The sequence below is a fragment of the Octodon degus genome, unplaced genomic scaffold, assembly GCF_000260255.1.
Source record: "Octodon degus isolate 3935 unplaced genomic scaffold, OctDeg1.0 scaffold00074, whole genome shotgun sequence".
NCBI lineage: Eukaryota > Metazoa > Chordata > Mammalia > Rodentia > Octodontidae > Octodon > Octodon degus.
Genome location: NW_004524650.1, coordinates 6112557 through 6134794, shown reverse-complemented (window position 1 = coordinate 6134794; position 22238 = coordinate 6112557). Strand labels below are relative to the sequence as shown.

The window sequence follows — 22238 nt, the reverse complement described above, 5'->3', positions numbered from 1 at the left end:
GGCGAGCCGAGGTCCGCGGGCGCGCGCTGCAGGGGGCGGTTCCGCGCGGCCGGCTCCGCCCTCCTTCCGCGCGGGGCTCTCCTCCCAGTCTCCCCCGCGCTTCCTGCACTTAGGGAGTCGCCGCCGCCACCGCCGCCGCCACAGCTGCTGCTGGCGCCGCGTCCTCCCCGCCGGCGCACTCTCACTGGTGGTGCCATGGCGGCCTTCAGCAAGTACTTGACGGCGCGGAACTCCTCGGTGGCGGGGGCCGCGCTCCTGCTGCTCTGCCTGCTGCACAGGCGGCGCCGTGCTCTCGGCCTGCGCGGGTAAGGCTCGTGGCCCGCCGCTCCACCGGCCCTAGCGGGCGCTCTCCCCGCGGCGCCCGGCCCACGAGTCCTGGTGCCCGGCGGGCCAATGTCAGGGTGTCCGGGTGTCCCCGCGGCGCCTGCTGCCCCGGGCGCGCCGCGTCCCACCGGTCCGCGGGCCACCGCTCCTCCCCGCCCGGTGCGCCAGGTGCAGGATCGGCTGTGCCCGGGGGCAGAACTGGGATCCAGCCCCGAGGCTGTTGTTCCTCGTCTGGGGTGCGCGGAGGAACAGCGGGGAGCTCCCGCCGCCTTCCTCGCCGCCCCCTTTCTGTTCCAACTTTCTGGCTGTGTTCTGGTTTGCCCTTGCATCTTAGCACAGACCGTGGGATTTGTGGGGTGATGTGGGTGTGTGATTTCGGGATGGGATTGGACTCGCCGGGTTGGACGCTGTTGTCCCGTGAACGAGATTTGGCTCAGTTCCCTTGTAATCGCTGAAGAAATCGCCGTGGTGGTTCCTGTGAGCTTTCCGGGGTCCATTTGACACGATTTTCTGTTAAAGGGGTACTTCTTTGGAATTGGTCAGTAGAAAACCTGACATTTAATCTGGAAAAGCTGGATTGGTTGCGTGGTATTTGGAGAGCAAAGTTCCCTCCCTGTTTTTAGGTGAAAGGTGAAAGTGTGTCTTAGGTGAAGATCAAGATCCTGCCTTTAATGACACTTTACTTCTTCCTTCGCGAGAGCATATTAACGTTCACGTTTAACTTTTGGGAGCTTTTAAAATTGCAGGAAGGAAGAGAGAATTGAGTTACGATTGTGAGTTTACATTTTTTTTTCCTCTCTAGCTGGAGCCTCAGCAACTGAATGAAAAAGCAGGTTACTTCCTTAACGTTCTTATCATTGGATATGTCATATTAAATCTTAGAGTATTGCTTTCATGCATTTTATTTCATTCAGCCCACTGGGTAGATGCTGTTGTTTTCTGTTTATTTCTCTAAAATATCTAGTTAGTAATAGAATTTGGACTAAAAAAATCTGATACGTGGCTCCTAGTCCCCCTTCCACACAGTACTTTCTAGTCCTTCTCTTGTCTTTTCCCTCCTAAATCAGCTTGTCAAAGATGAAAATGATGTGAATGACAGTCTGGACATTACAATATGTGTTCACTTCTATTCAGTGTGTTTTATAAAAGAATTTTGGAAAATATAAAGCAAGTATTTCTAATCACAAGTAAAAGTTATCTGGGAATATGCTGTTAAAAGTGTTAAATGTTTTAACTTGAATTACTTTTTTGCAGGGAAGTAGTTCAGTACACAGAATATTTTGACATGGGGCAGGACCCTAGGACCGCTAACACCACTGGCTTATTTTGATTTATTTCTTTTTTAAAGAGTACCTTTCTTTACTGGAGTATTATAAAAGTGTATAAATCATAAGTGTAGATGTACATAAGAGCTTGAAGAATTTTCACAAATAGAGCACACCTGTATACAAAATAGCATTGTTAGTATCCCAGAAACTCCTCATGCCTCCTTTTTGTTCCAGTCCAAGGCTACTCTACACTGACTTATGTGACCTAAGATTTCTTTTTTCTTTTTTTTTTCGGAACCAGGAATTGGACTCAGGCCCTTGCGCTTGCCAGGCAAGCAATTACTCTATTGAGGCATCTCTCCGGTCCCATAGATTTATTTTATTATTATTATCATTATTTTTGGCGGAACTGGGGATTGAACTCAGGCCCTTGCACTTGCCAGGAAAGCACTTATTCCACTGAGCCATCTCTCCAGCCCTAGATTTGTAAGTTCTTGTCAAATTCCCCCCCACACACCGGGGATTGAACTCAGGACCTTGCGCGTGCCAGGGAAGCACTTATTCCACTGAGCTGTCTCCCTGGCCCCTTAGATTTCTTAAATAAGGGAAATTTTAAATATACAAATATACTCTAGGGGCGGGGGAGACGGCTCAGTGGAATAAGCGCTTCCCTGGCGTAATAACTGTAAAATAGGATAATAGAATTTGTCTTATTAAACAATTATAGCTATTCATTTACACTTTGTAAAATTCCTTAAAAATATCTCTTTGAATTATGCAAAGGATAATTTTCTCAAAAGATTGCTGCTAATCTTTTGGATTGGGTTGAGTAGGGAAATCTTCATTTTACACATTGAATATTTTTGGGGAGAAAAATAACTTATGGTATGTGAGTTGTAAGCTATAAGATAAAACGATGGAACTATTTTGAATGGTATTACAAATGGTATTGTGTCTACTATTATAGATTATATACCTCCAGAATCTTATGCCTATCTTTTAGTTACTACTTTTGCTATCAATTTGAAGATGAGAGAATTCTAACCTTTTGTTTTACCTGCTTTTTGGAAATCTGTGTTAGTAGAGCTAATTTATATTAATCTGTGGTGCTTAATTAAGGAACCTGTGATTACTAGGCCTTTTTTATGTTATCAGTGGTAGGTTTGCCGACATATTAAAATATTAAAATTATTCTTGTTAAAAAATTACTCTTGGAATAGGATGGGTAATAGAACTAGCAAAAACACTTGAATAGTTATAATGTAACAGTATTCCAAAGTTTAGGAGACTGAATTATTTAATATTGTGGATAATTTTTAAATTTTTGTTCATGTAATTATTTCGACCATTTAAATCTCATTCACGTACACATAATCTTTTGTTACAGAAAGATTTAACACATATACAAAGTAAATAGATTAATAATTCCCTGTTCATGTTCCCAAATAAAATGTTTTATCTTTATCTACTTATCTTTACCCTTTTTGTTTTTAGATAAAATTTATATACAGCTATATATATATATATATACAACTATAACTATATATGTGTGTGTATATGTATATATATATATGCAAGTGGATACATTTGTGTAATGTATCCGTATCACAAATTAGAACATGTCCTTAGAAAGTTCCTTCATACTCATGCCTCAGTGTTTTTGCATCACTATTGTGCTTTTTTTAACTTTAGTTTTGCCTCATCGTACATTTTGCTTTATTATTTATAGGGAAAAGTAGAATCTTGTATTAATGGATAAGAGCCATTTATTCAATCCAAAGGAAGTACTTGTTTCACAGTGTTAGGTACTACTGGATACATATGTGTAACAGATACATTTGAATGATATAAGACATCATATCTCAGCTTTATTTAGGGAGAAGAAACTTAAAGAGAAAGAATTAAAACATGATGACAAAGGTCAGATGAATGTTTTCATGTAAGGTCAGACTTTATGTAAGACCTGAGCTAAATGTAGAAAGAGAATGGGAATGGGTAACAAAGTCAATTGAATATTATAGCAGCCTTTATCAAAATTTTGTCACAGGGCTGGGGCGATAGATAGCTCAGTACAATAAGCACTTGCCTGGGAAGTGCAAGGTCCTATTCAGTCCCCAGTACTGCAAAAAAAAAAAAAAAAAAAAAAAAAAAAAAAAAGTTGCATTTATAATGAACAGAAACCGTCTTTTTAATCATCTTCCATTGCTATTAGAACTTTTAAAGAAACACAAATATAATCCTTCATTAAAATATTTAAAGGTTGCTAAAGTTATAAAAACATGTTCATGATTTGGTGCTTGCCTTCTTTTGTATTCACCCAACCATGTAGAATTTACTTGTAGTTTCTGAGATAACAGGCTCTGCCCAGCCTTTACAGTTGCTTGGGATCATCAGTGTCATCGCCACCACTTCCCCCACCCACTGACAGTTTCTTTTGAGATTCAGTTCAGTCAACACTTTCGTTTAGGTGATTTCTGCCTTTTCCCTATCTCCACACTGATGTAGCTGTGCTCTCCTTTCAACTACTCTAGCAGTTACCACTCTCTGTTGTACTTGTTTCTATTCTTGGCTTCTGCCTACATCAGACCATGAGTGTCTTGAGGGCATAGGCTGACTCATCTTTAAGTCGCAGGTTTGGAGTGTCACAGGGAAGACAGTGTTACAGAATGGGTAAGTGGTGTGGGGTAGTTGGAGAACTTTTAAGATAAATTGAAAGGCATTGGAGATGTGGGGTTATATAGACATGACCTGGGTAGTGGGAAATTAGTGGTCCACTTTCAGAAGGCAGAAAAATGGACCAGTCTGCATTATTACACTATTTTATTACCTTGAATACATAAAACAGAACAAAGCAGTTTCTTTCCTTCTGCATCAGTGCTTGTGAAATAAAGTTCAGATTTCTCAGCATGGATTTCAGAGCTGCCTTCAGTCTGGTCTCATTTTACCTGGCTGATCTTACATGTTATTGCCTGCCAATGGGCATTCTCTGTTCCAAATAGGACAGTTTCTGCACTGTTCTTTGAATAGGCAACCCTCGTTTCTGACTTTGAAGCTATACTTGTGCTATCAAACATACTTGTAATTTCTATTTGTGTCCTTTGTTCAGCTCTTAGCCTTGTTGAAGGACTATAGCAGGGAGACCCCTACTATGAGGTATTTACCTACTCTAGATGCTCTAAGTCATGATCAGCCCCATTTAAATTTTCTGAAGAAAACATTACATGGCAGTATACCTTTATCCTTCATCCTTTTTAAGGCCCTAATCTTTAAATGATGGGACATATATTCTTTCTCATATATTTCTGGGGGTGGTGGTGGTTCCTGTTTCTCAGTTACACCTTCACTTTGCTTCTGCTGTATTTTGTATCCCACTTAAATCTTGTCATTTGAGCCAGTCTCTGATATTTGCCTTGATTTCTCTAAAGCATGAGTCATGCTTTTAGCTATTTGTAATAGAGTTCTGTTGAAAATGTGGGAATAGAGGCGGGGATTATATCCTAGCACAGTGGATGTCTTTAAACTTATTTTCCTTAAGAAATTCCTTGGACCTTCCCACTGTTGGAAATTGCTTTGCTATTTTTATTACTGAATCTCAGCCCTGTGGGCTATAGCCAGCTCCTTCCTTTATCATTTGGATGTCCACACACCTAGTTTCTACTCTGAACTCTTTCCCACTTACTCCCTCTACAACTTCCCTGTAGACTTCAAACTCATCTTTGTTTCCGTAGATTTGCTCATTTGAAATCAAGTTTTATAAGGGCCTGCCTTCACTTTCCTTAGTTTCACAGGCCCACTAAAAGTTTGCAAACTGCACTCGAGGGCTTGCTTGTGAAGGGCTGGGGTGGAATGAGACCCAGCATTAGTAGGTAATTGGATCTCTAACCTAAAAAGAGATGTGTAAAAAACAATAGATGAGAAAAGCACTAGCAGGTTTGCTAGCAAAAGCCCCTCTGGGGCCAACCAGATAGTTCAGTGGATTAAAGCAACTGCTTAGGGAGGCACATCAATCCCGGGTGTGCAGTGTGTGCAGTGTGGGCCCTGCCCCCCGGGCACACTGAGACAGCGATTGAGACTGGGTGTGGCACATACCTGTAATCCTAGTGCTTGGGAGGCTGAAAACAGGAGAATCACTATGGGACCCTGTAGACCCTGTACTATATTAAAAAAACAAACCAAAACAAAAAAACCCCAGCTCTGTATGGAACCTAACTAAGGCACCTTAAGCCCAGATTAGTGTTCTGGGAATTGTGTGCTTGTCTGTGTGTGTGGGGGGAGGTAAGCTGAGTACAGGTGGTTTAGTCTTCTTAGTTTTTAACCTAGTGTTAGTCAATTTTTTTTTCAACTTTTGTTACTGTGACAGAATCTCAGAATAACAACTTAAAAGAAGAAACATTTATTTTGGCTCATGGTTTCTGAGCTTTTAGCCCATGGCTAGCAGGCTCCATTGCATTTAGACCTGTAGCAAGGCAAAATCGTGATGGAAAGACATGGGCACAGAAAGGCTGCTTACCTTCTGGTGGTCAGGAAGCAGAGATAGGGTTCTAAAGAACCAGAATGGCCCCCGGATCAGATGTATGTCATGTCCCTATGATCCACTCTGATGAGCCCCAGCTCTTGTTTCCATCACCTCCCAGTAATGCCATTGAATTATCCATCAGTAGATTAATCCACTTGATAAGGTAGTCTGCATAGTTCAGTCACTTTCTCAAAGGCACATGCGATGGTAGCCAAGCCTTTAGCTCATGAGTTTGGAAGGACATTTCAAATTGAAAGCATAACAGTGCATTAGCCTTTTTAGGTAGATATTCTGGTCCAGGACTTTTGTATTTGCCATCCCCTCTCCTATTTTTCACCAGATAGCACAGTGGTTACTCTCTTCTCTCTTGCAGTCTATCAGCCACCTCAATGAGTCTTACTGCCACTTTAGAATAGTGTCCTTTATACACATGCTCTGCCCACCTTCCTAACTTTACTTTTCTCTTTAGCACTTACTGTTATAAATGTACTATGCATTATACACATTTGTTTTGTTTATTGTATGTCTGTCCTAGTAGTATATAAGCTTCACAAAAGCAGAAATATTTGTCTATTTTGCTCATGGTTATAGCTGTAGTGACTAGTGCTACACTGGAATATAGTAAGCACTCAGAAAATGCTTGTTAAATGACCCTACTTCTGAGATTTTTTTTATTTCTTAGTGTTGTTACTGTTTAAGTAACATTTTTTTTCTTGCTACAAACATAGACGTTTCCTTTAGTATATTATGAGCTATTTGAGAGTTTTTGTCCCATATCTAAAGTAAAGCAAATTTTAGAAACTTAGAAAACATCCAGAACATTAACAAGAGCAATTAGGCAAGAAAAAGAAATAAAAAGGAAATATATGACAAATTATCCTTTGCAGATAATGTGATCCTATACATAGCCTACAAGAAATCCATCAAAAGACTCTTACAATTAATAACCAGATTTGGTAATTAACAGGATACAAAATCAACATAAAAATCAATGGTGTTCTTGTATACTAACAACCCAGTGAGGAAGAAATTAGGAGAAAAAGTACTTTTAACAATAGCACTAAAACAAAATTAAATAGTGGTACTTTGGTTCACAAACTTAATTTGGTCCATAATTCTGCGGAGTTATGACCAGGGATTGAACTCAGGCCCTTCCACTTGCCAGGGAAGCCCTTGTTCCACTGAGCCATCTCCCTGGCCCCCATTTTAATAGGGTTAGGAATGTAGGACAGTGTTAAAGCACTTGCGTAGCATTCTTTTTTTTTTTTTTTTTTTTTTTTTTTTTGCAGAATCGGGGATTGAACTCAGGCCCTTGCGCTTGCCAGGCTAGCACTTATTCTACTGAGCTAACTCCCCAGCCCCTCTGATGGTGAATTTTTGAGTGGAGTCAAGATTTTGCCAAATGTTTCTGTTTGCAAACTGAATTTTTTGTGAATGGAAGCATTTGTGAACTGAGGTATTGTTTTACTTAGTGTAGTGGTTGATACATTTGTCAACTTGGTTGAATGTACTCTGCAGGTCCAGCTGTGGAGGGCCTGCCCTGGGGCGCAATTGGTTGCAACCTAGGGCAAGACAGAGGGTCACCCTAGAGTGACTCAGCACAAAAAGTGTATATAAAGGAGTTGAGGAAGGCTTACTGGCCACCCTGCCCAGCTTTTGATGAGAAGTCCCAGTCTTCTGAAGAGTGCCACCTTTGCAGTCTGGAGTTTAGTTCTTCACAGTGGAGTGCCAGTCTTCGCAGTTGGCATAGAAAGAAGAGAGGCTGGATGGATGCCACAGCTGTTGCTCTTCCTCTGCTCTTCATTGTTTTCTGCTGCAATGAACTACTGTCATTTGCGTTGGAGCCAGTGGAGTATGAACTGAAACCTCCACAAACCGTGAGCTAAATAAACCTCCTAATAGCTGGATCTTGAAAGCTGCTTAAATGTCAGTCAGCAGATGAATAAAGTATAGGTGGGACTTAAAGTTTGAAGTGGAAGGAAGTGAACTTTTTGTGTACTTCATTGCCACCCTACCTGGCTATAGCTTACTTCTGACAATTCGTGATGGAGTATAAATATTGTAGATAATTTTAAAAAACAAATCACAATAAGCATACCCCTTTTCTTTCTTATTTATATACATTTTACCTATCTCTACATGGTTTACTATATTTGTTTAAAGCATATATCTTTCTTGTATTTGTATGTGATCTTCATACTTTTAAAGAATACATAAACAAGAAAAAATTTTAACTCATTTCTCACTAAATAAAAATAGCTCTCATGAGCCATGTTTGCTTACTAAAAGAGCAACAAAATATCCCATTGTAAGTTTCTCAAAAATTGAGCCTTCCTAACAATTTTCTCACTGTCTATGCAAATCTCCCTAAAAGACTTTTTCAGTTGATAGACTTACTTACTTTTAGAGTTGGAAAGTATTTTAGTTTTATGTGACATAGTTTTAGTCCTCTGTATTTTTTCACTTGTTGCTTCCAGAATATGACACTATTTCCCCACCTCTTAAAGAGGTGCTTCCACCACTCAATTTGGTATTCACTGATTCAGAATCGAACAAAACTGACCTATTTGTAGCTCTAAGCTTGTGTTAAAAATGACATAAGATTATATTCATTTTGATGACAAATATTCTTTGCTCACATTTAGCTTATATAGTGGTTTCCATTCTTTTCCCCTCCTCAATTTGTTGATTAGATTGTTGTTAAAACCTGGATGCAGATCTTTACATTTATCTCTGCTTAGGCATGTCACTTCTTCCCTCTAAGAGTTTTTTGGTGCTGTATGTCAGTATTTCTTCTGTATGTTTTCCCAGTAAATTAAAAAAATACTAGACTGGACTAAGTGTAGAAAGTGTATTTATACCATTACAACCTTTCTGTTAGTTGATACCAACAAACCTGGCATTCCGACAGTATCTATAACCTGATCGGTATTGGACCAGTAAGAGTCCTCTTTTGAGCTATTTCTTCTCGAGCCAGTGAAGAAGGATATTTTCTGATAATGGAATTGTGAGAATGAAGACCACAGAGCTTTATGTGGTAGTATCTCTTACATGGAAAAGGAAGAGAACCCCTGATTTGGTCTAACATCAAATATCCCTTTGTAGCATATAAACAAAGTTTACATTTTTCATAACCTTTCAAAGAAGAGAATGAGTTTAGCCTAACATGACTTTTGGGTGAACTCATCCTTGTTTCTAGAACTGAACACTTCCTTGTAAGAACCCATACTATTCTGTCTATCTGTGGTAGTTGATACATTGTGTCAACTTGGCTGAATCAGGCGTGGGGTCCCCCCCCTTAGGTGGGCAAGGCACAACCTGGGGTGCGATTGGTTCCACCCTAGGGCCATGGGCCATCCCAGAGTAACTCAGCATGGAAAGTGTATATAAAGAAGTTAAGGAAGGTTTCCTGGCCGCCCTGCCCTGCTTCTTTGGAGAAGTTCCAGTCTTCAGAGGAGCTATGATCTTTGCTGTGGAATGCTGGTCTTCACAGTCAGCATAGAAGGAAGAGAGAGGCTTGAGGTATGCCACAGCTGCTGCTCCTCCTCTGCTCTTCATTGGTTTCTGCTGCCATGAACTGTCGTTTGCATTGGAGCCAGCGGAGTATGAACTGAAACCTCCACAAACTGAGCTAAATAAACCTTTCCTTCCTTCATTGTGAGTGTCTGGTATTTGTCCGAGCAACAAGTAAAAAGTAACTAGGACACTATCTAAGTGAATGTATTTTTGCCCAGGATCAACATCAAACTCGTCCATGACCTGGTAAATATTATCATCCTGTAATCTCTTGTACAAGAATGTAAACTGGAATTATGAGGATTCTATTTTCTTTGGAATTAGATGTGTAAATGAAATTTTTATTCAAATGCTATTTCTCCATTTCTTTGGTAAGATTTTTGTAGAACATTAGACTTGTTTAAAATGGTATTTATAGTATTACCACAAAAATTTAGGCATTGAGTCTTTGCTTAAAAATAATCACAGCATTCTTTTTATGAGTAAAATCACTTTTGCTATATGCATCTGTTTCAAGAATATAGTCCTCCAAAGCATAAACGCAAATGCTTTTGGTAACTCATGTTTCTGTTTTCCATGATGTTGCGGTTTGAGGTTTTGCAAAGGGGAATGATATAATGCAGGACACATTTGATAAGACTTATAATGAATCACCCAAAGAATCATATACGAAGAATACAGGTAACCTGTCCACACACTAAAGACCAGAAATCCAGCTGAGGGCCTGGATCCCACAATAATGTCCTGCATGAGTCCAGCTGAAGACCTAAAACCCATGGCAATGTCTCATGTAGGCCTGTTTCGCAGATTTGCACTTGGAAGGCCCCAAGGTCAGTGGTGGAAGCTGGAAAGGCTGTGCCAGTGGGATGAAGGATCTGTACTAGCAGACTGAGGGATCTAAACTGGAGCCAGGAAGCACTGCTCAGGATAGGAACCCGAAAAGTACCACAGCCATCCTCAGCAACAGTAAAGTCCCAAGGTCCTCTAAAGATGCGGAAAGCTGAGTTCTCATCATGAAAGCCAACACAATAACCTCCTCCAGGAGACTGAGCTGTGTGCCATCTTCCCCTCTGAAGCCAGAAAGCAATGTTCAAGATGAGGACCAGAGCTCCTCCAAAGTGAGCCATGGCTATTCTCAGAGACAAGGTTCCAACCTCCTCTTCTGATGAGAACAACTAAGTTCTCCAGAAAAGCCAGCATGAGCAGGTCACCTAGCGGAATAGCCCAAGAGAACCATCAGCTTCAAATGGCTTGCCTAACAGCCTCTCAAGTTTTGTCTCTTAAGCTGTTGGCAACAGTCCTTAGGGGGGCCTCCCACATTCAGCACCACACTAGTTCATTTTAGCTGGGTATAACAAGTTGACTGCCAGTTGGCAATCCACCACAAATGGGAAATATTATACATATTAGAATGGTGAAACTCCTTTTTAGGAACAATTGTGAATTTACTAAAAGGTGTTCTTTAAAAAAACTACATTTCTTATCCTTTTGCTAGATAAGCAGTTCTGAACAAATGCAGCTTAATAAAGTGTGAAATTGAAAATAAAGCTCACCAAAGCATGATCAGCTAGGTTGATAGCTTTAAGCAGATTACCAAACTAAACTATTATACAGGCACCACAAAAATAAATACAAAAGCAGATGTATTTTATTCTTAAATTAATTTGACTTCTTAATATTTCATATTTGTTGATTTTAAAAATAAATGCATTGTGGAATAGAACAGCATCTCTAGGTAAATAATAGTTTATATGTACAAGTTGCTCTATATTATTTTTAAAATGTGTACATCTTGAATATATGAAGTCAGCAGCATGAGACATGGTGTTTCTTAAGAAAATAAAGGTAATTATTTTATGGTTTAGTAAATAGCACTTGTTACGGTTTATATCTAGATTTCCCTCAAAAGCCTCATGTGCTTACAGATGGGAGTTTTGGAAGGTATTTGTATTATGGGGGTTCCAGAGCTGGCTTGCAGTTAGGAGGTGTGGCCTGGTGAGATGTAAGTTACTAGGTGTGTAACCTGAAAAGGTGTGTCTCCCCACTTCACTCTCTTTTCTCTCTGCTTCCCGAATCTCCTGGTGTGAGCAGCTTTACTTGGCCAGAAAGTTCCATCATGCCTTTTGGCCTTGGAGCTTAATAATTATGGACTGACAAGTTGCAAGTGTTGGCCAAAGTTTTATCCTTTCCTTTCATCAAGGAAAGCGATGAAGACATACTTTGGTATCATACAAGTGGGGTTGTTGCTGTAAATACACCTCACTGTGTGGTTCAGAAGCCTTCGTAACTGGTTTGTGGGAGGAATGGGGAAATTTGGATGTTGCCTAGAGGACCCGTATGTAGAATGTTTTAAGTTAAACTTGATGTGGAGTACTGTTTACAGTTCAAAAGACCTAGATGCTCATATAAATGCAGATTGTAAAAATCAGATTCAGGAGGTTTCAGTTGGGAACAAGGACTCCATTGGCAGTTGGGCTAGAGACCATGTGTGTTATGATCTGGCAGAATGTTAGTCTACATTTTTCTTATGTCTTGAGACTGTATGAGAATGAGATTAAGGGCAGCAGAATAATCTAGTGGAGAAAATTTCAAAGCAGCCCAGTGTGCAAACTGTGGTGTACTGCTTCCTGGTTTTAGCAAGATTTATACTAAGAAATGGGACTTAAGAGCTCATTTGGAAAGTGCTCAGCTTGAGCAGAAAACAAGCTCCTATAAAAATGCTGGCTTGGAGAGTGAGGTTGCTAAAAAGATGGAAAAGAACCAAACAGTTTATCGCAGAACAATAGGAGAGATCTCGCAAGAACTCTCTAGCCATCAAGAAAACACCACCCAGGTGAGGTTTAAAAGTGTAAAAGCAAAGACTACTTTGAGGAAAGAGCCCCAGGGCACCTTGCTAGAGAAGGGCTGCCTAGAGAATTGACTTGCCAAAGAGTTGCTTCCCATTGCTCAGCCACTCAGGTGCTCAAAGATCTTTGCAACCGGGATCTAAAGAGGCCTAGCTGCTGCTCAGGCTGGCGGCAGACCTTGCTGTCATCCTTGCAGTGCTAATTTTGCACAGGTGTGGAATGAAAGAATTGGGTCAGGGAGGCCTCCACCCACATTCCATAAGAAGACCTAGGAGGCCAAACACTGCAGCTGGGAGGGCAGCGTGTAAAGCTGCAGGAGTGAAGCTGAAAGTACAGTGCAGCAGACTTCAGGAAAGAACGCAGAATGTCTGAGAGCCGCCGACAGTGAGTGGAGTCGCTTCAGGACCGAAAGAGGCCACGAGGGCTGCCATCAGCAGTGATTAGTCACAGGGTCACCCAAACCTTTCGAAGCTCACACCTCGCCACCACCTGCCCTAGATGCTGGACAGGAAGCTACAGGATTTAATGTTTGCCCTGCTGGGTTTTGGTTTTGAGTTTGGTCCCACTGGTTCCATTTCTTTCTGTCCTCCTCCTTCTTTTGGAATGGGGATGTTTACCCTCTGCCACTATATGTTGACAGTGTTTAACAGTTTTATTTATATATTTTTTTAAACAGGGGCTCACAGCTAATTGAGTCTCAGAGAAGATTTTAGATGTAGACTTTTCAGCAATCCTGAAATTGTTAAGACTTGGGAACACTTAGAGAAGTTTTAAATGTATTTTGCCTAAAGCGATAGACATTGGGCTCCAGGGTTAGAACATTATGGTTTATATGTAGATGTCCCCCAAAATCTTTCCTGCTCGTAGACAGGAGTTATGTAAGATGACTTTTATAGGGGTGTTATAGCTCACCTGCTGTTAGGAGGTGGGAGCTGGTTAGAGGTGGGCCATTGGAGGTGTGATCTCGAAAGATCTCTCCCTCCTTGGCTCCTCTTTCTCTCTGCTTCCTGGCGGCCATAATGTGAGCGGCTGTTTTTTACCAGACCCTTGCATGTATGTGCTGCTTCTTGAACTGTGCAGAAGTCCTTCCAGTTTTATTTATTTATTTTGCAGAACCGGGGATTGAACTCAGGCCCTTGCACTTGCCAGAGAAGCATTTATTCCACTGAGCCATCTCCCTGGCCCAGTCCTTCCAGTTTTAACTGCAGCTCTCAAATTTAAGATATTTCCAGTGAATTAACTGATATGTATCTGTTATTTCCAGTGAATTTCTTTAGTGATTTTGGAATTTCCCCCATGTGTATTGATAAACCCTGTTAATTCTCTGTGCTTCTTTTTGCAGATACTGCTGCCATTCAGGTCTTACAGTTTTTGGTAGTTTGCCAACCCCTATTCATATTTTGGGACTCATAGCAATCAACACTTTGTCTATTTACTTTTCTAAAAAATGTTGTCTATGGTTATCCTAGTTGCTCAGTCTAATTGGGTGGTGGGTGCTGCATTCAAGGGAGATTCAGAATCATCCCATTCATCTCAAATCATTAAAAAAAGATAGACTTTTTAGTGAATGCCTTTAGTGAATGCCTTTAGTAATAAAACTGTTAAACACTGTCAACATATAGTGGCAGAGGGTAAACATCCCCATTCCCTGTCCACTTTCTGTGGACAGAAAAATTTCCAATAGCCTTTGGAAATAGGATAAATTGGATCTATGCCTCAAATTATAAATAAAAATAAATCAGTTTAACCGTACAAATGCCAGAAAATAGAAGAATGCATTGGTTTCTCTCCAACTTTGGTAGAGAGAAAGATCTAAATATGACTAAAAAAAATCTAAATGTAATTAAATCTATTGATTATTTTACTACATAAATTAAAAAGCTTATGTGTGGTTAAAATTCTACTATGATGTCAAGACAAGTAACTCCAGACATGGTGACAGGTATTTATAATCTGAGCTACTCGGGAGGATGAGGCAATAGGATGGCAAGTTCAAGGCTAGCCTGGGCAGTGTAGCAAGACTGTCTCAAAAAGTGAAAAAAAGGGCTGAGAACGCTCAGTGCATGAGCCCAGGGATTCAGTCTTCAGCACTGAAAAAAAAACTTTTTTGAAAGACATTAAAGAGATAAATGGTGAACTTGTGGAATATATCTGCAGTGTCACAAGTGAAGGGCTAGTATCTACAAGTGATCTTTAAACATATGATTGACTTTACTCAAATGAGTAATTTAACATGACAGACTGTATTTGTTTTAATTAACTTTTTAAAACAGAAAATGAAAAAAAAAAAAGCAAATGATAGCTAGCAAGGGATAGTAGGGGGATCAGAGCTGAGTATCCAACGGATTAGACTTTATATGCAAATTAAAGTTATACTAAGATACTATTTCATATATTATTTTGGGAGAAAGTAAAAATGTAACAGTATACTTTTTGGTGAGACTGAGGAAAAACTGGCATTATTACGCTTCTCATGGTAATACAGAGGAATAGCTTTTTTTTTTTTTTTTTTTTGAAGGGGGTAGCTAGCAAAACTGCTTTGCATTTACCTATTGACCTAGCAGTTCCACTGATGATAAAGCTCTGATGATATGCTAAAAGTTATGATTGTAACATTGTTCATAATTGTTGGAAACAGTCTTAAATGCTTAAAATGTGTGTGAATAAACTATGTTTCTTACACATATCCATCTCTTTGAAACTGTAAAACAGAATAAAGATGCTTTCTGTGGACAGAAAAATTTGCAAGACATATTGTTATGTAAACAAAGCAAATTGCAAAAGATTGGCATATTGTCTTTTCTTTAAGTAAAAAGAAAAATCAATTTATTTCATATGAAATATGTAAGTTCATTTTATATCCAAGAAGGATAAAGCAGGAAATTATGAAATTGGTTATTTACTGTGCATGAATGAGCAGGGTGGAAAGGAAGTGTGTGACTGAACAGGGACCACTGTTCAGTCCCTGAACTTGGGACCACTGGAGAAATTTGAATGAGATGTATAGATTTATTGTATTATATCAGCATTTTTTTTCTTGTGGTATTGGGGATTGAACTCAGGACCCTGTGCTTGCCAGGCAAGTGCTTATTCTACTGAGCTGCCTCCCTGGGTCCTCTATCAGCACTGATTTCCTAATTTTGGTAAAGTTCTATATTGTATAAGAGAAAGATCCTTATAAAAAATAATAATATAGTATTTAGAGGTCATTCTCACCTTGTGTAGAAAATAATTGTGGTGTATGTGTAGAGAGAGAATAATAAAGCAAATGTAAATTATTGGGAAACCTAGATGAAAGGAATATGGAAATTCTTTTGTTCTAGTAGCTTTGCAGTAAGTTTACACCTATTTCATAATTAAAAGGCGTGTGTGTGTGTGTGTGTGTGTGTGTGTGTGTTTGAAATGAGGTCCCACCACATACCTTACAGGCTGGACACAAACTCATTGGGCTGAATATGTGGAACTACTTGTTTGTGCCTCTTTGCCCAGCCAAAAGTTTTTTTTGGTGGGGGGATTTGGTAAGCTGTGTCATTACTGTTAGCCATTTTCCCAGAATCCTCTTAATAATTCATGAGACCTTTTTTTTTGCCTTTAATTTTAATGGACTTGATCTATTTTTATAAAGGAGCACTGTTTTATAAGTGTTGTGAAGAAACTATGTTGCACAGTGAATATTACAAACAAAATACAAAATGTGCCATAGGTATCAATTCTTGTATTGGTATTACATGTGTGTAATCTTTAGAATCAGCATGTTGAGATATTGGTGGGGAGTTTGCTTTCAAGCTATTAACCAATTTCTAATATTTGTTTATTTTTTGGATCAGTCTTGCTGTAATGTTTATAAACTTTGAAAAATAAACTTCCTCTTTTTAAAATTTTATTTTTCACTTCTATTTATGTTTTAATTATTTTTCTCATTGCTGGGACAAAACACCCAATACCCAGAAGTTAAAGGAGAAAAGATTTGTTTTGCCTTGCAGTTTCTAAAGGTTTTAGTCTTTAGTCTGCTGGCAAGGCAGGGCTGCAGGGCAGGGGGCAGCGTGTATGATAAACAGTGGTGGGCAGACAGGAAGCAGAGGAGTAGCAAGCAGGGAGCCTGCTGCCCTCCTTTCCCCCTTATATAGTACTTGTCTGGGCTATAAGCCTATTGATGGATGCTGCCCACACCCAGGGTGGGGCTTCCATTAGTCACAGGGGAACTATGCTAAGCCACAGTACTGTACATGCACACACCTAGACTCAGCCACCTCTGAAAAGCCCCACCTGTGAGCACCGGAGGCTTGGGGGGCATCTAGGTACACCTCATAGCAATTTATATGCTTTTAATTAATTTTGTTTTTAACATTCTGACATAGATTATACGTTTTCAGCCTCCTCCTCCCCCTCCCCCTCCCCCCTTCTTCTTTTTTTTTTTTTTTTTTTTTTTTTTCTTTGGATTGAACTCAGGCCCTTGCGCTTGCTAGGGAAGCGCTTATTCCACTGAGCCATGTGCTTATTGACTATTTGTGTCTTCTTTGGAAAAAAAAAAAAAAGTCTACTTTTTCCATGTTTTAATTGGGTGGTTTTTTTTTTTAAATTTTCTGCAAAGCTTTATTCCAGAGGGGCTCAGTCCTTGGCAGCTGCCTTCCTCCTGGTGGCCAGCACGTTGCTCAGCTCCTTGCGCTTCCTCTTGGCGCGGATGTGCGTCCCCACCCTTTTCTTGATGAACTTGAGGGCGCGCTTGTCCTCGGAGACCTTGAGCAGCTCCGTGGCGCGCTGCTGGTCGGGGCGAAGCCGCACGCACACCTGTTGGTGTATTTGGTGAGACGTCCGCGGCAGCGGCTGTGCCTCGGTTTGCTCACATTCTTAGTCACCTTGGGCCCTTGTTGCCGCCCACGGCCGCGGGATAGCGGAGGGCCACCACTACTCTTCTTCAGTGGTTGCTGTGGCCGAAGCTCAGCCTTCTTTTTTAATGTACGTATTTCAGGTTGTAATATCCGGGAAGTACTGCTTTAGTTGGATCCTACAGGTTTTTGGATTTGTAAATTTTATTTTATGAACATTGTTTGACATCTGTCATTTAAAAATGTTCCAGTTTTCTTTGAACTGTGAATTCCACAAGTATATATCTTTATGTCAATTATGATTGCTACATAATAAGTGACTCCAAAACTCAGTTGTTTAGAACAGTTATTTTTTACCTTCTGTTCTTTGTGGTGTGGTAGTTCTTTTACTGGTTTTGCTTGAATTCTTTTGTGAGGCAATTACTTTCTCTTTGTTACTTCATTTTTATGCTTCTCAGTAAGTTTGGAAGTTATTCTTTTTATTTTTACTGTTTACTTTATAAACTTAAACATTGTTACTTTTTAAGTCTAAACATTAGTAACACTATCTTGTGGGGTAAAAGGATTTTAGAACACTATCTTAATCTTTCTTGATTTGTATAGATTTTTCATGTTTTCAAGTTATCTGGTATTATATATTAAATTTGTTTTGTCATTTTAAACAATTTTATTTTTTTAGGTCAGTTGCTTTCTATGTTTTTTTCTGAATAAATATCTTTAAAAATTTTTGACTGGGGAGATAGCTCAGTAGAATAAGCGCTTGCTGGCAAACATAGGGTCCTGAATTCAATCTCCAGTACCCCCCCAAAAAACAAACAAAAAAAAAAACTAAAAAAAAATTTTTATGAATTTATTTCTTGAAGTATGATGGCATTTTATGGGATTTTTTAAAAGTTTTTTAAAATTTCTTTTGGATCATGGCTACAGAATATAGTTTTCTTTGTATTTGATTGTTTGTGGTTTACTCATTTTATTTAAAATCACTTCTCAGAGTACTTTTGAGCTTGCACTAAACATGCTTTTCTTTGAAAAGCAGTTTGCTTCTTTAGGTCCCTGGGTGCAGTGTCAGTGAAGGAACAACTTAAGCTAAGTTCCTTAAGAGCATATTTAATTTTCTTTTTTAGTATAGCATTTTAATAAACAAAAGCAAGATTCAAAATTCAGATTCCATAATTTTGTTTCCATAGAAGTTACATCAAGAGCCTTCCCCACTGTCTGATCATTTCTATATAATTATCTAATTGGAACATGGAAATTGTTTATTATTAATCTAGTTTTTATTTCTCTGAATACATTCTTTACTGTTTTTTTGTTCTGTGTCGAAGGATACTCCACCTGGGCAAGTGCTGTACAACTGAGCTACATCCTTAGCCTTACTGTTATTCATTGTGGTTAAAGAGTTCTATATTTGTTTTATTTTTATGTATTTATTTTTGGTATAGGAAATTGAACTCAGGACCTCAGGCTTGCCAGGCAGGTGCCATGCCACCGAGCTGTGTCCCTGGCCTCCATTTGCCCATAATTACCCATGGTGAAAATCATTTTTGAGGCAAAGGAAGATGCTTTGGCTTTCAGGGTCTATAATACTGTTCCCTGTCTTTATCTGCTTCTTTGAATTTGTGTCTCTTCCTCCTCATTTCTATTAGTTCTCAGTTCTGGCCTGTTCCCGTACCCTATCATTTCTAGTAATTTTCTTGCTTCTTTCCTCCCATTCCCATCATCATTTCCTCTGTTCAGATGTTCTTCATGTGAGATGTGGGCATAATCATATGGATGTCTGAAGTATTCTTGCTGAAGACAGAGATTATTTGAGGTAGTATTATTAATCCAACTTTTATAGATGAGAATCAGTTCTTTTAACTCATATCTTTGGGGTCTTTACCATGTGTCAGGCTCTGTTAAAAGTACTATACATCTTTAAACTAGTGTTATTATTTATACCTTCTAGATGACAGAACTAAAATATGTAGAGATTATATAATTGTTCCAAAGCCGCAGGATAATACACAGTAGAATTGGGATTCTAATCCAGGAAATCTGTCAGTACTATTATAACTAGAATTTAAACTGACTTAGTCTGACTCTGGAAAGAATACTTTTTTTTTTAATATATCATACTAGAAAATGTTGTCCTTTCCCTAATATATTCTGCCCTCTAAGTTCTTTTGTTCGCCATATTCTTTTAGCATAGAATGTAATTGTCTATCCTACGTTCTGTTCATTTATTAGATTTCAGATCCTTTCAGGAGTGAAATTTTTACTTTTCCTTCATTTGTTTGATGTTAATTGCCCTTTTCTTTAAAAGCACTGGCTTAAATCTTACTACTTTTTTTTTGGTCTGATATTATAGTTGCCTATCTATCATTTTTATCTAGCTAGATTGTAAAGTCCTCAAGGGCAAGTACTATTCCTGTTTATCTTTGAATCCCTTAATATACACCTGTTGGACCTGTAGTATAGTGTAAGGTCTTGACAGAAGTTTGGAGAATTTTTATTTTCAGCTTTTCATTTCACATTGTCTATTTTTTAATTCAACATCAGTGGACTTATTTTAAATGAAAAATGAAGCATAAAAATTACCTTTTATATGCAATAATTTGGAAGCTTTTTTCCTATGCTCTGGAACAGTATAAGTTTTGGATTATCAATTCTCTGAGGATTCTGTAGAATTTTAGCTGCTTTCTTGTTGCTGGGGCAAAATACTGTGCACCCACAAGTTGGGTTTATTTTGGATCATAGTCTGTAGAGGTTTCAGTCCTTAGTCAGTGAGCGGGGCAGCATGGCAGGCTGGTGCAGCAGGAGCAGCTTGGCAGAAGAGAAATGGTTCATGGTAGAGCAGGGAGGAAGCAGAGAGGGAATCAAGGAAAGTAGAGGAAAATCCACCCTACTAGGCTACAACCACAGAGACCACCTCTTCCCACCAGACTTTATGACCCAGAATCACATCATGTTGCAGTGAACACAAAAGTGTGGGTATCTCTTTGAGGTACTGATTTCATTTCCTTTGGGTATATATGCAGAAGAGGAATTGGTAGATCATGTGGTAGCTCTTTTAATTTGTCTGAATAGTTTGTATTGTTTTCTATACTGCAACATTAATTTACATTCCCACCAATAGTGTGTAGAGGATTCCCTTTTCTCTGTGTCCTTACCATCACTTGTTATCTTTTGTCTTTTTGACAATACTCTGGTGATACCTCATTGGTGTTTTGATTTACATTTCCCTGATGCTTAAAAATATTGAGGTATTTTTCTTGTACCTGTTCTCTTTTGAGAAATGACTGTCAAGTTCTTGGCTCATGTTTTAATTAGTTTTTTTTTTTTAATTGTGTTGAGTTCCCTATATATACTGAATATTAACCTCTACTGGATGCATGGTTGTGAATATTTTCTCTCATTTTAATTTTTTTTTCTTATTTTGTTGGTTGTTACCTTTGCTAAAAGGTATTTTCTGGGACAGTTTTAGAATTCACGCAGTTTTGAAACATAAATTTTTAGTACAGTTGAAATGACAATAATAAACCTCTAAGCACTTTTAAAAGTAAGATCATCTGTTGGATTGAAGTAAAGTTGGCTTTCTGATCTTGTTTGGTGACTTTATACTTATTTGAAAGTGCTTATTCTAGCTGGACATGGTGGTGCATGCCTGTAATCCCAGCACTTCGGAGGCAAAGACAGGAAAATTACAAGTTTGAGGCCAGCATGGGCTTGTGAGTTGAAGATCAACCTTAGCTACACAATGAGACTGTCTCAAAAAAAAAAAAAAAAAAAAAAAAAAAAAAAAGGAAAATGCTTATTTTATAGCTTGCTAGAGTTCAACAAGGTATTGAACATAGAAAGTTAGAATAATATATGACCTCTATAGTAGGTATGAAGATGCACCACTCACATATCCTCTTAAAGAAGGACATACTGCTTCTTTGTGAGAATAGAGAATCCAGGCACGCCCCCCTCTCCAGTGCCTTAGTATCTGCTATAGCTACTCAGTATACCCCCATGTGCCCATGACCTCCCTGGGACAGTATAGATTTGTGGACTGAGCAAATCAGGAAGCTGGACATCTCAACCTATCACAGAACACTCTGACATATGGTATTTTGGAGCTTTCATTTGGTTGGCTGAAATCTTGTTAGGTCTGTGTCACAATTGGAGTTCTGTGTACTTGCTTTCTTTGCCTTCCATTCACTAGTGTTGATTCCTAATAAACATTTTATATACTAAACACCGTTATCACCTCAGCTGCAGAGAAAGCAATATGCAGTAGATTCTGACATCATGGAACTATTTTATTGGAAGGAAATATACATCAAACAAGATATTTAAAATGTGATGAGCACTATATAGAAGCATAGGGTATCATGGTAGTATATCATAGAAAAGACCTAATTTCTGTTAGGTGTTGTTAATAACATTGTTGAGGAGAGTAGCATGGGTTAACAGCATGAAGACAGGCTCTTTCAGGCTGGTTTTCTAATTTGTAGTGTGAGAATGACATATTCCTTTAGGAAGCTAGCTACGATTGCCCATGAGTTTGGGGAGAGATACTCAGCAACAACTGAGAGGACATGATGTACAAACATTTTTCTAGCTTTGGTTTATATCAGTTAATGTCCTCATGGACCAAAGAAGTTCATATGGCCAAACTTGGATTCAAGGATAAATAGACCTTCCCATGAAAAGTGTATATGTTCTGTACTATATGTGTGTATACTTATACATATATAAAATTAGACAGTGTCTGTTATATAATAGTAGCAGCTAATGTTTACTGATCATTTTCTGTAAATAATATTTAACATGGGTTGAGTATCTCTAATCTGAAAATCTGAAATTTTAGATGTTCTGGGGCTGGAGAGATGGCTCAGTGGTCTAAAGCACCTACTTAGAACAAGCTTGGCAAAGCATCAGGGACCGCGGTTCAATCCCCCAGCACCACATGCCA

General features: G+C 39.0%; 1 protein-coding gene across 1 annotated transcript in view; it reads left to right on the top strand.

Moving 5' to 3' along the window:
* The first annotated feature begins 73 nt into the window (after window positions 1-73).
* Window positions 74-22238, top strand: part of Abcd3 (ATP binding cassette subfamily D member 3) — an 83462-nt gene continuing 61297 nt past the window's right edge. Inside the window, exon 1 of the mRNA XM_004635709.2 lies at window positions 74-305. Coding sequence (XP_004635766.1) covers window positions 196-305 — 110 coding nt within the window. The 5' untranslated portion in view covers window positions 74-195. The remainder of the gene's footprint in view (window positions 306-22238) is intronic.